General features: G+C 43.3%; 1 protein-coding gene across 2 annotated transcripts in view; it reads right to left on the reverse strand.

Annotated features, from left to right (window-relative positions):
* Positions 1 to 9,434: 9,434 nt before the first annotated feature.
* ssp3 (short spindle 3) overlaps positions 9,435 to 16,800 on the reverse strand; it is a 28,748-nt gene continuing 21,382 nt past the window's right edge. For both annotated transcript variants that reach the window (XM_069129032.1, XM_069129033.1), the window contains exons 12-15: positions 15,839 to 16,262; positions 14,559 to 14,750; positions 11,131 to 11,304; positions 9,435 to 10,906 (exon numbers count right to left, since the gene is read on the reverse strand). In XM_069129032.1, coding sequence (XP_068985133.1) covers positions 10,826 to 10,906; positions 11,131 to 11,304; positions 14,559 to 14,750; positions 15,839 to 16,262 — 871 coding nt within the window. In that variant the 3' untranslated portion in view covers positions 9,435 to 10,825. The remainder of the gene's footprint in view (positions 10,907 to 11,130; positions 11,305 to 14,558; positions 14,751 to 15,838; positions 16,263 to 16,800) is intronic.

Genomic DNA, 16,800 nt, shown 5'->3' on the forward strand with positions numbered 1-16,800 from the left:
GGGGCGAACGCCCCGTTAGAAATTAACGCAAGGGTGACACGGGCTGGCTTTCCCATTGTCCTTTGGCCTACCCCCTCCGAATAGGACGTCTGGTGAAAAAATTCAGATGTGAAATTTTCATTTCCGCTCCGGATCACCGACTCGGAAGAAATACTTCCTGCATAGGGGCTGGCTTCTCCTCCAAATCGCAAGACTTCGCGCTCCAGACGTTCCTTTGTTGCCTGGCTGCCTGCTCGGCGCACCTGATTTCTTCGAGACGACGATTCGTACGAGTCGATGACCTTCTTTCCGAAGAAACGCCAACGAACTCGCTCTTCGATCTATCGATTACGTATACGGGATATTTTGGAAAATTACAATCATCGATAAAGTCTGCTCGTCGAATAACGTATCGCGGTATCGATGAAAATCTGTTAGGAATAGGTGAACGATAACGAGATTGCGATGCCTGTCGTAAAAAATCGGCTACGCAATTTGCAGGCGTAGAATACATCTTGTCAAGTCGCGTATCCGTGGACGAAATCGCTTCGATTCGTAATAAAGGAAACCGTCGAGCTGGAAGAATAGCTCTCGGCGAGCAACGATTCGTGGCACATCGTGGATTATCGGGTAGAACTAGAGACGTAGGAGCGAAAAAATTCAGATGCGAAATTCTGTTCGCCGTCGCACTGACTGATGATCCATCGATTCGGAAGAAATACTTCCTGCACAGGATGAAGACGAGAAGAAGGGTGGACGCTCTCTTGTCTTCTATTTTTTTTTCTTTTTTTTTTTTGTAGCTTCCACCACGGTGTTCATAATGGAAACATCGCATCGTTCATCGATGATTAAAAGAAAGTTCGTCGATCTTCGTCGTCACGGTTCGCGCTATTTGTACGAAGAATTGAAGGAAAACGTAAATACGGAGGGTGGATATCGTTTCATACGAAATACGTAGGCGATATGGATGAAACGCGTGGAATCGAGAAATCATACCAGAAGTATACTTCTACCAAGAGCACGACGGATAGACAAGGAAGAAGAAATTGTACGCCGTTCGAACGCTACTAGAATTTCCCACATCTCCCCCGGAGTACGTATCTCGGGAACGTCACGACGAGAAACTGACAATTTTCAATGGGAAAAAGGGAGAGCGTGGGAGCAGGAAGAAAAGGGTGGCCCGTCGATTCCACTTTTTCTCCCCCGAAATCGGATCGGTTCTGCTAACCGCGGAGGATACCCTCTCCTCGACGAGCCGGATACAGGATCTACCGTGTAGGATGCAGAAAGTCTAGGAGAAGGACGTGGCCGAAGAGGAAACCCAATCGTTGTTTACCCAGTGCGTCGTTCCCTGCGTAAGCAAAGCATCCATCCATCCATCCATCGGGCCGGGCAAACACATCACCCGTTACAACAGTGGCGTAAAATGTTCGCTCAGTTCCCAAACCGTTTCTTCTTGTATTCTCGTCCACTCCCCAACGAGAATGACTTTTATTTTCGTTAAAACCATCGTCGACTTTGACGCGATGCTGCGTTTCGCCAGGATTCACGGTCACGACGACTATAGAATCGCAATGGGTGTTGCTTTTTATTCCAAGCGCAGGACGACTGCTTCGGTCTCGCGCTATTTTCTCGTGTTTCTCTAGTTCCAGCGTAACGAGGTTTGCGTATCTCAAAATATTTCTCGTCGTCCGTTCCTCCTCCGGCAATCTCTTATCCCGGCATAGACTCGTGAAATCACTGGCTCCTGCCGCGAAATCGGAGAAAGAGAGAAGAATCGTTCTTATCTGCCTCTCCCCTTCCCAACGCGGTCTGTCCCATTGAGCAGCGTGTTTCATAGGCTCTGAATGGGAAAAGGAGACAAAAACGGAGGAACAGAGGAGAAAAGAAAAAAGAAAAGGGAAAAAATAGAGTCAGGCAGGAAAGATAGAAGGAGAGGAGAGACTCGATAGACTCGATAGAGGGACAGAGGCAGATCCCGCTGACAGGGGCGCGACTCCTGATTGCTGTCGCATTGTGCATCGCCTTGTCCCGCAACGAGAACGACGCATTGTCGCGTGTACGAGCGTTGAATACGTTTGGCAAGACTCCCGATGACGTGGGAGGAACCGAAACAGAGGGAGACACGGGCGAGCCGCGGGAGAAGAACCTCGTGCGGAGCAGGGGCCAAAAATTAAACCTCTGAGACAATAGGTCAAGCGTCCATAGAAACGGAAACACCAAACACGCCCTTTGCTTTATTTCCTTCGCGGGACACAAACGGAGAACGGCGGATCAATCGATCTCGCCTCCTGCTCTTTCACGAGACGCGTCGCCAACTTTCATCACGCGTCCTCGAACGTTGTTGTCGTTCAACGCCGAAGCTCGACGAATCGCTATTTCTAGAAAGTGATTTTCCATTTTATCTTTGTTTCCTCTTTCAATCGCGTACTGTGTAACGCCGTACGCGTTCTACGCGCCTTATGTTGGCGCTGTATTTGTCCAAACATTTTCAACAGATCCGCAAAACATGGAAAATCGTTTACAAATATATTTAATCGCCGTTACGAGACACGAGGTGTCTTTATTTATCATTTCCAACTTCTCGCTCGAACATTCTCGGCGAACGCTTCATCGCGTCGAAGATTTTAACGACGTCACCGAGAATAAAATTTCACCGTGCGTCTATCGCGTTTCGTTTTAGACGCGTCAATCCTGAAACTGCTTCGGGTCGAGTCTCTGGCGAGCGTGCGATCGAAGGATAAAGCGGTCGTTCTTGATAACCGAGGGCAACGAAGCGAAACCTCTTTAAGGAAAGTACCGTCTTCGGCAATCGAATTACCGGCAGGGTCAGTCGGCCCCGCCGAGCCGCGGTAAACTTGTAAAACAATAAAAGCTTCCGGTGACCCAGCGAACCGGTACATTGAGTTAGCCAACTTCAACTTTTCACCGGAAACCACCGCAAACTCGAACCGTGTAGCAGTCAGGATGTCCAAGCCCCGGCTTTTTCCAGCTCTTGTCGACCAAACCGGGAAACTAGGAGACCGATCGTGACGAGTCTTAAAGCGTTAAAATCTAACAAGCGTTTGATACATAGAAGTACGAGTACACGTTGGTCGTGTGTAAATAATGTAAACGGCGGCGAAAGTAAGCGAAACACGCTGGAAAGAGGTTGGCGCGACCAAAGTGCCGGCTACTTTATTAATATCTTTGCGATGAATCGTTCAGATTATTAAAAACGGCAAATAAATTCCGCCGTCGTGCCGAACTTCTTCCAACTTTTCCTCTCGTCTCCTTATTTTCCCGAAACTTTGAACGTTTAGCAAATTATGCCACGCGACGCGCTCAAGTTGGAGCTAACGTTTCCTTGCGAACTACATCCGCGTGCTTAACTACTGTCATAACGATATTCGTTAAAATGATCGATCTGCCGTTGATCCATCGTGCGGAGAGTCAGCCGGCCGCGAAACCGTTCTCCGCGCGTGAATACGTTCGATTCTCGGCTATTTTTACCACACTCTGTTTAATCTTCGTTCATCCTGAAACACCTAGCGTGTCCCCCCTGGGCCGGTGATTCGGTGAGTCGCTCTTTCCAAGCAGAATATCGAGGAGCCCTGGAGCGCGGACGCGTTTTTCCCCCCTGTGCATCGGCAGATCGAAATAAAACGGCAGGCATAATGAAAATAACGGCGCGCGCCGTGTCGCTGGACAGCGAAAGAAATAAAAAGCCGGGGTTGAGAGACGACGAGGTTGAGGGATACGCGAGGGCCACGCGAGGGTCAGAGGAACAGGGAGGGGAAGGGAAGCAGAGGAGAGAGGCGGCGGACGGGGGTGGGCGTTCTCACGATTATACGAGCAACCCTTTGCTGCGTGAACACGCCGCGCTGGTCGTCGCGAGGCGAGGGCATGCGTGCAGGCCTGCTATATCCATTACGCTTATTACAACCCCGACCGCCGCCACTATCCTTTAACCATCCGCTCCCTCGTACCACCGCCCACCCTTTTACGTGGATGAACATCGATCGACACCCGACCTGGAACAGTCCGTCCACCAGGTAACCAAATTGCCCCCATTCTCGGGAATTCTCTCTCTTCGGAAACGAGCTGCCGGTCGCTTCTTCTTCGTACTCGATTTTTCTTCCCACCCGCGTCATTACGCGCCCCGTCACGCCAACGTTTCCCGCGCCCCTCTCGCGTACAGTTCGCATAGCGCGAGCCGATTACGCGCAATGCTACTGTCTCCTCGATCGATCCTCTTTCGACCGATAATCGCTCGTTCGACGGTTGCCTTTCCAGAGACGTTTTCTTCTTCTATCGTTTCGTCTGTCGTTACAGCAGCAGGAGAACCGTAGTCTTTTTACGCAAGTTGATACGGGTCGATCCATCCAAGGATGCCTTCCAAGCAGAGAGAACATGAAAAAGCAGGCAATTCGGTGCCAAATAGACGATTGGTTGCCGTTAACAGCCGCGTTAACGAGAGCAGGATAGGTCGATGGGTTTACGATCTCTAAGCTTAATGAAACGAAGTAACCAACGATGGAGCGAGTAACGATAATCTTGCGCTTTTGTCGTCGAAGCAGATTAACACGTGTACGCCAATTGGTATAATTTTAATAGTTGGTGGACTTAAGCAACGTACGAAACATCATCGATGATCCCTGTACTCTCGTTGCTTCTTGCTCGCGAAGAGCGAAGCTTCTTCCTCGACAGCGACGAAAACAGCGTCGCTGCACGTGGCTGCGTATAGTTGTACGCGAAACGCGGTTCCACAATTTACAGGGTAAAAGCGACCGAGCGTGATATATCGTACGGTGCCGCTAAGTGGAAGCTGACGCTCTCTTTTTCCCTTGGTCCCTCTTTTTCCCAGAGACAGCGGAGCGTACAAGAGACGCAGAGGAGACAGAGACGACGAGGAAAGCGCGAGAACGCGGCGCGACGAGAGGAGGAAAAAGAGGCTGCGGGGTTAGGTTGTTCGGACGAGCAGCTGTATTAAGTGCGCCTATAGATTACGCTCGGGGAAAAAGTGGAGACCCCGGCACGCTAAAACGCTCCGGAAAAAAGATTACCCTATGCACTCCATACGTCATTCGTGCGCGGCCCGTTTCGGTGCACACGCGTAAGCAGCAGTGTCTTCGCGTTGTTCGCCCGTGATGACGTCGCACCGTTCCTACTTAGCGAGTCGATCAACCGATCGACAAATATATCGAATAAAAATACGTAATATTACGATAATTTCGGCACGCGGTACACCGATAAAGTTTTGTCCTATCCGATCGTCCACGGCTCCATTTCATTTCCTTTTAACGTCGAAATAAGGCGCTATTTCCGTGGACTTTGTTAACCGAGCTCCAGCCAAGTGACGACCTCGTATCGCGTTTCGACAGGTGGATAATAAGCAAATGACACACCGTGTTCTAATGACGCAGCATGTTTTTATTAATGTTCGTTTAGATGGCGAATTTAAAGTCACGCGGCACCATTCCACGTGATTACTAAAAATTGTGGCAAAGTGGGATTGTACTTGACCGATAACGTTAAACTCGTAGGCAGAATAATCGTAATCTGGACTGGACAGAACGTCATAGAAGAGACGTAACATTCGCTGTAAAATTGCTGGAAACGTTCGTTAAAAAGAACGAGATGATTGTTTAGGTAAAAAGGCAAAGGAACGATTGAAAGATTATTTTAAAGGATACACTCGCGAGGAAATACGTATCTCTTTAAAAGTTACGGGACAAAATGTTCGTTTAGAGGATTTAGTGGCTGCTAAGGAAGGGAGAAAGCACGAGGTTATTTAAGAACAAACGATAAAGTTTCTTTGTCGAAATTTATTAGTTTCAGTTTCGTTCCTACTTCTAGCGAATCTTACAAAGCGTACGTTCGACCTCTGTTTCTTCGACCGTTCAGCGAGTTAATCGCAACACGTCGTGGCGAACGAGGTGAACAGGCATGGAATCGCGAACGATCGATCGTGAAATTTTCGTACAGCCGCGCAGCGTCGGCCAAGTACGCGCTTCGTATTACGCGCAATCTGTTCCTGCTTTCTCTTTTTCAGTTTGTATCGTAACGTCGAACCATAGTTTTACATAGATTGCTTACAAGAAAGAGTATTATTACGTGGGACGATCGAGCTAAATTACTTCGAAAATATAAAGGGTACGCGAGTACTCTGATTAGAATAATCTTCCCTTAGACGTTAGTTTTCAGCGATGATAAAATAACGTTCGTTTTACTTTTCTTCTTCTTTCTCGACGATTTTTCCCTTTGTTCGATTCGTTTGTTAAAGCGACGGTCGATATCAACGCTCGTCGTATCGATCAACAGGAATGAACACGATATTTAAGGCTGAAAACGACAAATGTTTCACCAGTTTTGATCGTTTAATCGTCTTATAGATAGGCAAAGTAAGGAATACTTGACGCGTTTGTTATATTGTAGAAATATCGCTATCGATTTAAAAAGACAAAGAGAAATGATAAAAAAAGGAAGAAATATTTTACAATGTAACTTGATTTTGTACACCGTATCGTCGCATAAGCGCCACTTAATCGGCGATAATTTCGCAGTGTACCTTAAATGTTTCTTCATTTTATTGTCGATCGTATACAAAATAAATTCTATAAGAGATTTTTTCAGGTGCAAATAACACGTTCATTCCTTTCTCGAACAAACGGCGACCAAAAAGTGGTCCTATTTCTAACTATTCAAGCTTGTAAAATTTATTGCAGGATTATTTATTATACATACGTCGAATTTCGTATAAAACTTTGTCGTTCTATAAAATTCAACCTCTCACGTCCAACATCGCGGAAAGTTCAATTATCTCTTTCTGTAACAACTTACAATAATCTGGCTTTAAACGAAACTTATTTAAACGAATTACAACGTCTTCGGATCTACCTGTATGACGGAAATTAAATCAATTTCATCGAAAGTTGAAATGAAACTTTTGATTCCCGTCGATTGAAAAATCAACGCGATATATCGTAATAGAGTCGACGAAAACATGAAAAGAAAAATAAATAGGGGCAACTGTGTGTGTGTGTGTGTTTCCACGTTTTCTTTTGTAAATAAGATTTTTCAGTTTAGCCGTTGAGCTACAAAACTTTTACGGAAAAGTTACATTATAGCATTAACCTACGCGATCCTTGCCTTCTTTAATACAGAGTTAAATATTCGCTAAATATATGTATACAGTATATATAATATATATATAATACTTGAATATTAATTGCATTGGCAGGACATTGCACAAGTGCGTTCGCTGCACCCACGAAAACCTGTACCTTTTTATAAGTACTCACTTTCGTCCTTCTCCTTTCGATAATAAATAATCTTACATTGCACTATGATAAATTCATATCGTTGTGAAATAAATATCTATTCGAAGAGCACGTTGCATTTGTAATATCGATAAATATTTTATATCAACCCATTCAGCGTCACAATATGACTGCAATAACATCATTAATAAATAACAGACTCTTAGCTTTCTAGTTTCGTTTCCGTATTTCTGGGAAATAGGATCTTGTACCATATTTGGAAGATCTACTCATTGCAACTAAAGAAATTACAACGTTCATTGATAACTTTTAATATAAGAGACTCGAGTCACGGATACTTTAGATATTTCGATATGAATTTTTAGTCGTATGCGTAGTGGAATGGAATGTACGTGTTGTCTTACGAAGTATCAAAGGTTTTCGCATCTTATTTCTTCAAATTTGAATTTTCTCGAAATAATTGTCGTTGGAAATAGAGAATGTACTAGAGAACAAGCGAGGTATAAACAAAGAAGAAAACGAGTAACGGTTGAAGCAAAAAAAAAAAAAAAAAAAAAAAACAACAAAAGAAGACGGCAAGTAAAACGTGTAAATAAAGATAAACAACGATAAATAAAAAGAAGGAAATTGTGTAGCGCTGAATGCGTTGCTGGTATACTTAAATTAAAATATGCCTTCGATTTCTTATAAATAAACATTTATCATATATAATCAATCTTGATTAAATACGTACACGCGTTTATGCGAGACTCGCGAAAAGTATGGTTGCCACTAAATAACGAAGCGAGAGCACATGTTATCCTAAAAATTCTCTGCTAAAGAAACTTTACGAATTTTTTAAACCGGTGGTTCTCAATTAGCAAAATTGCTATAACGCGATCCGTTTATCGTCTTTTTGTTATTCGTTTATTTGTTGTGGCCGAGTTGCAAGAAAACTATTGTGGTAAAAAGTCGTAACGAAACTGAGAACCATCACCACGTATCCTTACGTCATATAACTCCTGTGACAATCTTCATCTCAACGAAACGAAGCAGGAAAAAGGATGTGCGCCTTAAAGCACAGAAATTTCTGCATTTTTACAATGTAAAGTGTGTCAAAAGTGTCGATATATGACAATACTAATGTCTAAGAATGTATCTTCAGTTTCTCAAACGTCTTTTTCTTGCCTTTCGAGCTTCTTCCTGCTCTCTCTCTTTCTCTGTCTTCCTTTTTTTTTTATTTTTTGCCGTTAGCTCGGTCGACTACTGTGTTTGGCACATTTTACGGAGTAAAAAGAGCAGAAATTTGTATCGACTCGGTACGGTTCACGTGGTTTCACATACGCATGGAGATACGTTATTCTAATTCTAACGAGTCGTAGCTCGATCATTGCACGACAGCTAAAAACGTTTAAAAGGCCCGTTCAAAAGACACGTTCATTTGCACGAATTATTGGCACGCGTGAAAACGAGAGAAACAAGTATACGCTACGTATTAAACGTACAGATATAATTACGATCGTAAGGTTATAAAGCCTGCGAATCGCTGACCGGACTAGATTCAAAAACACGCAAGTCCGTTTTAAACTCGTTTCCACCTGATCCTTTTTTTTTTCTTTTTTTTTCTTTAGCAGTTTTCAACGGCAATTACGCTGTTTGACTAAAAATGCATGAACGACTGTAATTGGGAACACGGGAATGAAAGCACGCTTTTAATCGTTTTAATGTCCCGTGAAATGTTTCGGTTGAATATCCGTTCGGAAATCGTTCCAACGATGACGCAACGAAAACGAAAAGGTTGACGAGTTTTCTTTTGAAACGTCGAATATTTCGCGGCAGGTGGAGAGAATTTGCGAAAACATGGCAACGAGTATTTCGCTAGCTTACACTTCGTTAACGTAGCCAGCGAAACGGACTTGCAGACTTTTGTATCTTCGACGCAATAGCGAACGATTACACGGTAAAATAGCGAAATCAGAAATAATCAGTTTACTTTCTTAACGGATAATTCTAACTCACGATTGTACAATTAATATCAATTATATTTACCAAGTAAAGTGGTAATATCAACGACGATGTCTGAAGCATGAAAATTGTTTGCTTACGTGTGTCCATCACGAAATTGAAAGGGAACCGAAGAGTTTTTGTACAGAAACAAATGAACTTTTCTCGTTATCTCGTTCGTCTAAGCAAGATATTTCCTAATAAAACTTGTATTCGTAACGAATATCCAAAAATAATATATTAACGAAATTTGTTCATCATTTGGTATTTTAGAAACGATTTGCCTCGAGAAACAACCGAAATAAATATCTTAGAACTAACAACCGAGAAGTTACGGGAAGGAAGAAAATAATATTTATAAAAATAAACGTTTACCATTTTTGTCGTGTGATGTAATATGAAGTCACACGGATATAAAGAATATTAATAATATTAATAAAGTAAACAGAAAAGCTGTGTAAAGTATGATTCTATCATGTTGTAAATAATGTCCGTAGGGAAAAAGCCTAAGACTAGAAAGTGTCATTGTTGAACGACTAGAAGAACTGAAATGATCGCAAAAAAGGAAGCAAAGACTCGATCACGAAAAAATCTGCTACTTCATTTACCGATCTAGAGCTCAGCAAATTACACAGAGAGAAATTATAATTCGTACGCAGGTAGAAAAGCACATATTTTCGAACGTTTTCGTCGCTATTTACATTTCATTTATTTCTATATAAAATAGGAAGACCGTCGAAGCTGTATGTTGAAAGCGCTGCTAAAATAATCGGCAAGCTTTGATACATAAAAATCACGGAAATGGAATTTCAATGCGACAAAACTGTAATAATTAAGAAAACAAAAATTCTTCCTTTCGTTTTTGATCTTCGTAGCTTGTGCCGCATATCACGTCGCGAACGTTAGAATTTCATTAGAATACGCATGCGAGCAGAAGAAACTATCACAGACGCGAGCATAAAGTAAAGAAACATATAGAAGTGATTTCAACGCGTGCAATGCATCAACGACTTTCGATAATAAGCATATACGCTTATCGTACGAAATTTTCCATTTGTATAAACGTTTCGAGAATTCTACATTATGCGTTAAAGATAAGCGTTTATGACGTCGAGGAGAACTCACGAATCGAAGATCGTTAGCAGCATTATTGATTTTCGCAATAGCGATTGAAAGTTGAACGCCCAAATGACGTTTAAAGGAATAAAAAAAAAAATGCATTCAAATGCATTTCTTCGCAATTATTGCTTTCTGCAAAAAAACCCTTCGATTGGTCGGCTGTTAAAAGTGATAGAATCGTAGTAAAAATTTAACCTTCTAGTATCTTCGCCAATTTGATTCGAATTTTTACAGTTACCCTCCGTGTATGTAATAGCACGTGCATTCGGTATAAATACGTAGCAATGTCGAGTACCAGCCTCGAGACAGCTTTTCAACGATGGACGTACGTAACAACAATTTTCTCAAAACTGTTCCCCGAACCTTCTTCGAACGGAATAGAAACAATGATCCTGCGGTTAACTACGTCCACGAAGTTCATCGCGTGTAACGAAGATACTTGAAGAAACTTAAACGAACTAATCGAATCGTAATCGGGACGATTATGGATCAACCGAGTCCTTCAGCAAACGGACCAACGGATTTAGCTTACCATCGTCCGAATTTCTGTACTCCTCCAGCAGCTGTGAAATAGAACATTCATTTGGTTTGTTTGTAATTTTCTCTTTCGCTTATCCAGTCTTCTAACGTTAGCGATTGAAAATATCGTTCTCGTCTTAAGAATTTGTTAAACGAAAAATATTAAAGGTATCAAGTTGAGTTAAAATTTCATAAAATTTTGATAATTTCGATAACTTGAAAAGAGAGAGATACCGGTAAAAATCTCTGTGAAGAAAACGAGATTTACCTGATAAGACAATTCGCAAGACAGGACTGCTGTAGCCTCCGGATTTTGATGCGTGGCTGCCAAGAGTGTCGGGAAAATATATGACGTCAATCCTGGAGCACCGTAGAACGGAAATGGAAGAGTACACAGTTGCTGAAGAACGCTTGGTCCTGCTCCAACCGATTGAAGTACCAACTGCAACAGATTTCAAACGTTACGATCGAATTCACAAACGGTTAACTACGAGAATAGCTAAATCGATTCTTTCGAACAGACGGGTCCGCCGTACGATTGGTTTTCCATTGCAAAACACCCACATGAAGCTTCTAGCTAACAGGTACGTTCACGGTCGTTACACAGAACGAAGATGATCAGTTACGGCGGGCCGAATGTGCCGCGAGATCATGAATTTCCTTAAACATCGTGGGAAACAACACACCTATGTAATCCAGGTGTCGGTACACAGCAAGTTCTTGTTCCAGGAACAAGAGAACGTCGCGACGTACATCTGCGGTTCAACGAGTGTCTTCGAACAGGTTTGTGCACCTGTGAAAAGGTCTCCTCTGCAGGAAGTACCCACATTACGAATTTTTATTTCCTCACCTACGTCCCTCGTTACACGCGTACCCTCTGGTAATGCTCCAACCATTTGCCAAGTGTGCATTTCGATCAGGTGAACGCGCTGATAATCCGTTTTCAAGATCTCACCGTTTTACGACGTTTCAAAGGTAAACCGACGAACGATGATCAAAGCGATTCGATGGAAAATGTTCGTCGATGATTTTGCCAATTTTTATTACGTGTATTTTTTATTACGTATATATTATCGCTTTCGCTGAAACTTGTCAAAAATAAGTTGTCAACGAGTGTATCGCTTTGTAATTTTATATTACGTCAAGCGAAGGATACATTGCACCGATAAATTATGCGCTACTCTATGGTAAACCTTTTTCCTCCGCGTACCATTTTGTGCGTTATTTTAAAAGATCATTTTTACGCGGCATAAAACCGCCAACTAGATTTACGACGATCGTGAATCCTACGTATTTTTATCGTATTTAAAAGGCCGTGAGCAAACTGCTTGGATAACAAGTGCAGAACGCTTGACTGGAAAATTCGCCCTAATACAAAGAAAGTGTTCGGTCGTTTATAGGGTTCGTTAGAAGCCTTCGTACAAGTCACAAGCCTTCCAATTCCTCTGCTCTTGACGGCGGTGCATTTTTACCTGATATCTCGAGGGGGCGACTAAAAATAGAGGGAAAGGAGTCCTCTAAGCAGAACAATTAGGCTGACGATAGGCGAAGGTTGTCGTGTCGAAATGCTCGAGAAGCGCTTTGTACCTATGGGGTCTAATCTTAGCTAGTCGTTCCTTCTCGATATCCTTCAGCATAGATCGAATACTTCGGTGATTTCCGAGAGGCCGATATCTCAAAAACGAGGTTCGATAGTCGCGCAGAAAGGAAGGACGTGGCGACGCGACGTTCTCCAAGGCGCCACATATTTCCACGTGTAGTCTGTTCCGTGACTAGAAATATCTCGATAAATACAAGGGAAAAACGTTCAACCGGCAATCTCTATCTAGAGATACCTGCTTTTCCTGCTATAGAATTCTCGTTAACCGAGCTACCCTTTGCTTTTGTCAGAGTCCAGTATAATTTCGTATCTTAGAGACAACCATCGGATATGTAAAGCAATATCTTTGACGAGATTATTATTTAAAGTAACTTGAAATAGCATAGGTATTAGGAAATATTCGTGGTAACAGTCAAAAGTAGCCTACCTTAAATTCGTAACCGTTCGAATAATTATAGACTCACAAAGCTGTACGGAACCAGTCTTGAAAGTTAGGTACGCGTGTTTGTCGTTTGCTCACGAACTTGGCAATAAAGTTACTGAAACAGGCAGAAATAAATTGTACCAGCTACAAGAATATTCGGGAGGAATTCAGAGAAGACGATTAGCTGATATGCAGCGACAAAATGACAGCATGTTTTCACGAACACAGAGAAAGCTGGAAGTTACGACATCGAAGATGCTCAATGAAGTTTGTTTTCCAAAATCTATATTCTGTATCTTGAAATTCGAATTCTAAGAAACTGGAACCTGTGAAACCTACGACGTTGTGATATATTCCTTTTTCCATTCATACAGGGTGCTCCGTGTTAATGCAGTCTGCAGTGTTTGAGAAGTAGCACAGAAAGATGAAAACAAACACGAATCTACACGTTGTTTCTAAAAGAAAAATCCGATCAAGTATTCAACGAGGAGATGATTTTAAATTCGGGGATAGATCGATCGAGTATCAAAAGAAGAAGAGTAGTCTTAACTTAGAAGTCCATTCAAGAAGCATTTCGTTCGAAGTAGTCAGAGAGCGTCTGTAATGTAAACATCTCAACGGGTATTCGTAAAATCTCCGAGCAACTCTTTATTTTACCAAACGATCCACAAATATCACGCGTACACAACTCTGTCGAGTAACGAATTAAATCTATATTTTTCACGAAACATCGTTCCTCAGGTATCCGCGCCATTCGACGCACGAAGGAGGAGAATATATCGTTTACATGGAACAAGCGGAAACGTCTCGTCACTCTGCCAGTAAATCCCAGTACCGCGATTTATCGATGAAAATATCGATCGGTGACACGTGGAGTATTTATCCGCGATCCACGGCGAGTGTAGCGAGCGCCAACGAACGAAAACCAACCGGACCACGAGCCATCATCCATCAACTCGCGGAATGGGCGATCGAGTCACCCGGTACATTCGCGTGAAATGCGGCCCGCAACACGCGACGAAGAAGGAAGAAGCTGTTAGACACAACACACTCAGCGGACCTCCCATCAATATACGGCCGAATGCAGTTAAGATATATTTACTCGGTTCCATTCCATACGTCAGCCCCGTGCAGCCGAGCCGCGCCGGGCCGCGCCGAGCCGGCAAGGAGGGTGCATCAATCCAGCGCGTGCTGGATGCATCGGGATGTGTAGCGTTGAGTGCACCGACGACGTCGCGCATTCGTCTTTCGCCGCCTTTTTTAAGAAGGTCCGCTGCTTGTCTGCGCTTGCCTGCCGAAAGTGCATCCGATATGGGACGGGGAAACTAGCGGAAAAACGCTTTTAACCTTTAACTGCCGGACGATTCGGCTGGTGAATTGCGAGGGGACCATCCGGGGCAACGACGGTCTCGTTACACGATTTATGCGTGTTACCAGCTTTGCTTTCTCCCCCGGCTCGGGGATGCGCCGGAATCGTTGCGGTTCCGCAGATGATCTTGAAAACTTTCTCAGAATCGAGCTCGAGATTGCAACCAGCTCGTTGGTAGACGTTCAACGTGTTTACGAGCTTGGAGAATTTATTTCGCCTAATGTTACACGCTAAGAAACACGTATGTCGCGGAAATTGCGCGAAATGACTAATTCGGAGAACACTTTCGGAGCGCAGGCTTACCTGATTTTCCGGGTTGTTAACTGCAAAATATCCCAGAACCTGGAACAGTTCTGACAGGATGTAAGTACCACTAGTGTTCTGCGCAGATCCAATTTCCGACTTGTGCGATATTGGATCTCGTGATAATCGAGTTATCACATGACTAGCTATCAGTCGCCATTGCAGGTTGGTACCTTCTGCTCCTAGGAGATTCTGAAATCAGAAGATTTGCGTTCTGAAAGAAATTGCCTGCAGTCTAATTGGGAGGATTTGTTCAAAATTTTCACGGAACTTGGTTCCAAAATGATCGCGCGATTAGGCGATCGATAGACGTCGGACGTATCGGGAAATATTCTTAAACCATCGCCTCTACGCAAAGAGACGGATCTCTTTGAAACGCAACAAGAGACAGACTCCCGCGGAGATTAAAGAACAGCCAGACTTGGTTGTCAGAAAGTCAAAGAGAATAGATAATAAACGTTGGTTTTTCGACAAACGCCGGCTGCGTGGACCACAAGGATAATCGAGGCAGTGCCCCATGAGACTCAGCAGGCTCTCCAATGGGACACTGGATAGCCCTTATGGTTTTTGTGGACGGGGGCGCGAGCTTTCGATTCAATTCGTGGTTCGACCATTGCAGACTACACGGGAGACCTTTCTATCTTGACAGGCGAACCCCTACGATACGCGATATATACATATAATATCTCTATTGCACTTTCTGCGGTACTCGATCTAATAAAGAGGATACGGTGATCGAGAGAACAACGGTTCAAGTTTACTTTCCGCATAAAATTTCGTTAATCTCTGCAGCCATGGAAAATTTCACTTTCTCGAGACTTAGATTAACGCTAATCGAAACGTAGATTAACGCCGTTTGATCGATAGGATGAAACTACATTTTCAAAGTTTGCAGTTAGTATAAGATAAAGAGTGCCACGACAAAGGTTACAGTTGATACGTGAGACAAAGCGAAGGAGTTAATTGCGGATCTTTTGTCTTTTCCCCTACATCAAACGGTGGTTAATTAATTAAACGTCGTGTCCTATTGGTCAGGGAAATGGATAAAGTTAAACTTTCCTCGCTTGTTAACACTCGCACGATACTTTTCATCGTTCCCTTTTAAAACAAATAGACAGGCTTTTCGTATATATTTGATGAACCACTTTCGATCGATGTTTCTTTCGAGTCTACGTTGTTAAAGCGAATTTTACCTGCACAAATTTTATGCTACTGAAAATACTCGAAGGGTACTCGAAGAGAATACAGTAACAGGTTAAAAGATACGTTGAGGTACCTACCTGTAATTTCTGAATGTTCAGCCCTGCGATCGATTTAAGTAGCCTAAGGCTGCGAACGATCAGAATCCTCATAGGCTGGGATACCGTAATCTGATTAGGGGTCGGAGAGGATCCTTTCTGATTTTGCGGTGTGAGTGCAACTGCAGCGTAAAGTGCACCGATCGCCCCCGCAGCTTCGGCCGAGGCCAGCGTCGAGAGAAGGTGCGACTCGACGTTGGTCTGCTCGACGTTGTTGTTGCCCTCGTGAATATTTCCCACATCTTGATCCGTTGATTTCTTTAAATGGCAACAGATGCGATAAAGTAGATCGTACGACGACGACAAGACTGGCGATTCGTGGTCTTGATCCACGAAAAAGTCGGTTTCGATCAGAGCTCGACTGTGACGAAACACTCGGTCTACCAATCCACCTGCTACCAAGTACCTGAAACACCGATAACGTTTAACATTGTTATCAACTCTGCTATTTGTAGTAGCTTGAACCACGTGTAATGTACCCTGGCAAGCATAAATCATGACTCGTCTTACCGTAATAAATTTATGTTAAAAAACGCAACGATATATGGACGGATAGCATACATATTGACAAGAGGTTATTCTACGTTGAGAAATAACTGGGAAAAAGTACAAAGCGTCAGCGAATGAGACTTTAAACTCTCGACTAACGATTTTAAAACAAAGCTGCGAGTGCAGCTGTCACCTCGTGTTGGTCACTCGTCGTCAATGTGTTCGATTCTTTGGCGACGTTCATTCGCACCGAGGTAACGCTATCATTACGTCGATCGTTCGTTAATTCCGGTTGTCTCGATTCAACAAAGACTTGTCGCAGTGTACACCGATCGGTATACAACAGAACAGGCGACACCGTGTCTCTCGTTCACGGCGGCAAAGTGTGCATATGGGTTCCGATAGATTTGGCGTCATAAACCGTCGCGGGGGGATGTAACAGGCAAAAAGAGGCG

This window comes from Bombus flavifrons, chromosome 15 (assembly GCF_040668555.2).
Source record: "Bombus flavifrons isolate JBK064 chromosome 15, iyBomFlav1_principal, whole genome shotgun sequence".
Classification (NCBI taxonomy): Eukaryota; Metazoa; Arthropoda; class Insecta; order Hymenoptera; family Apidae; genus Bombus; species Bombus flavifrons.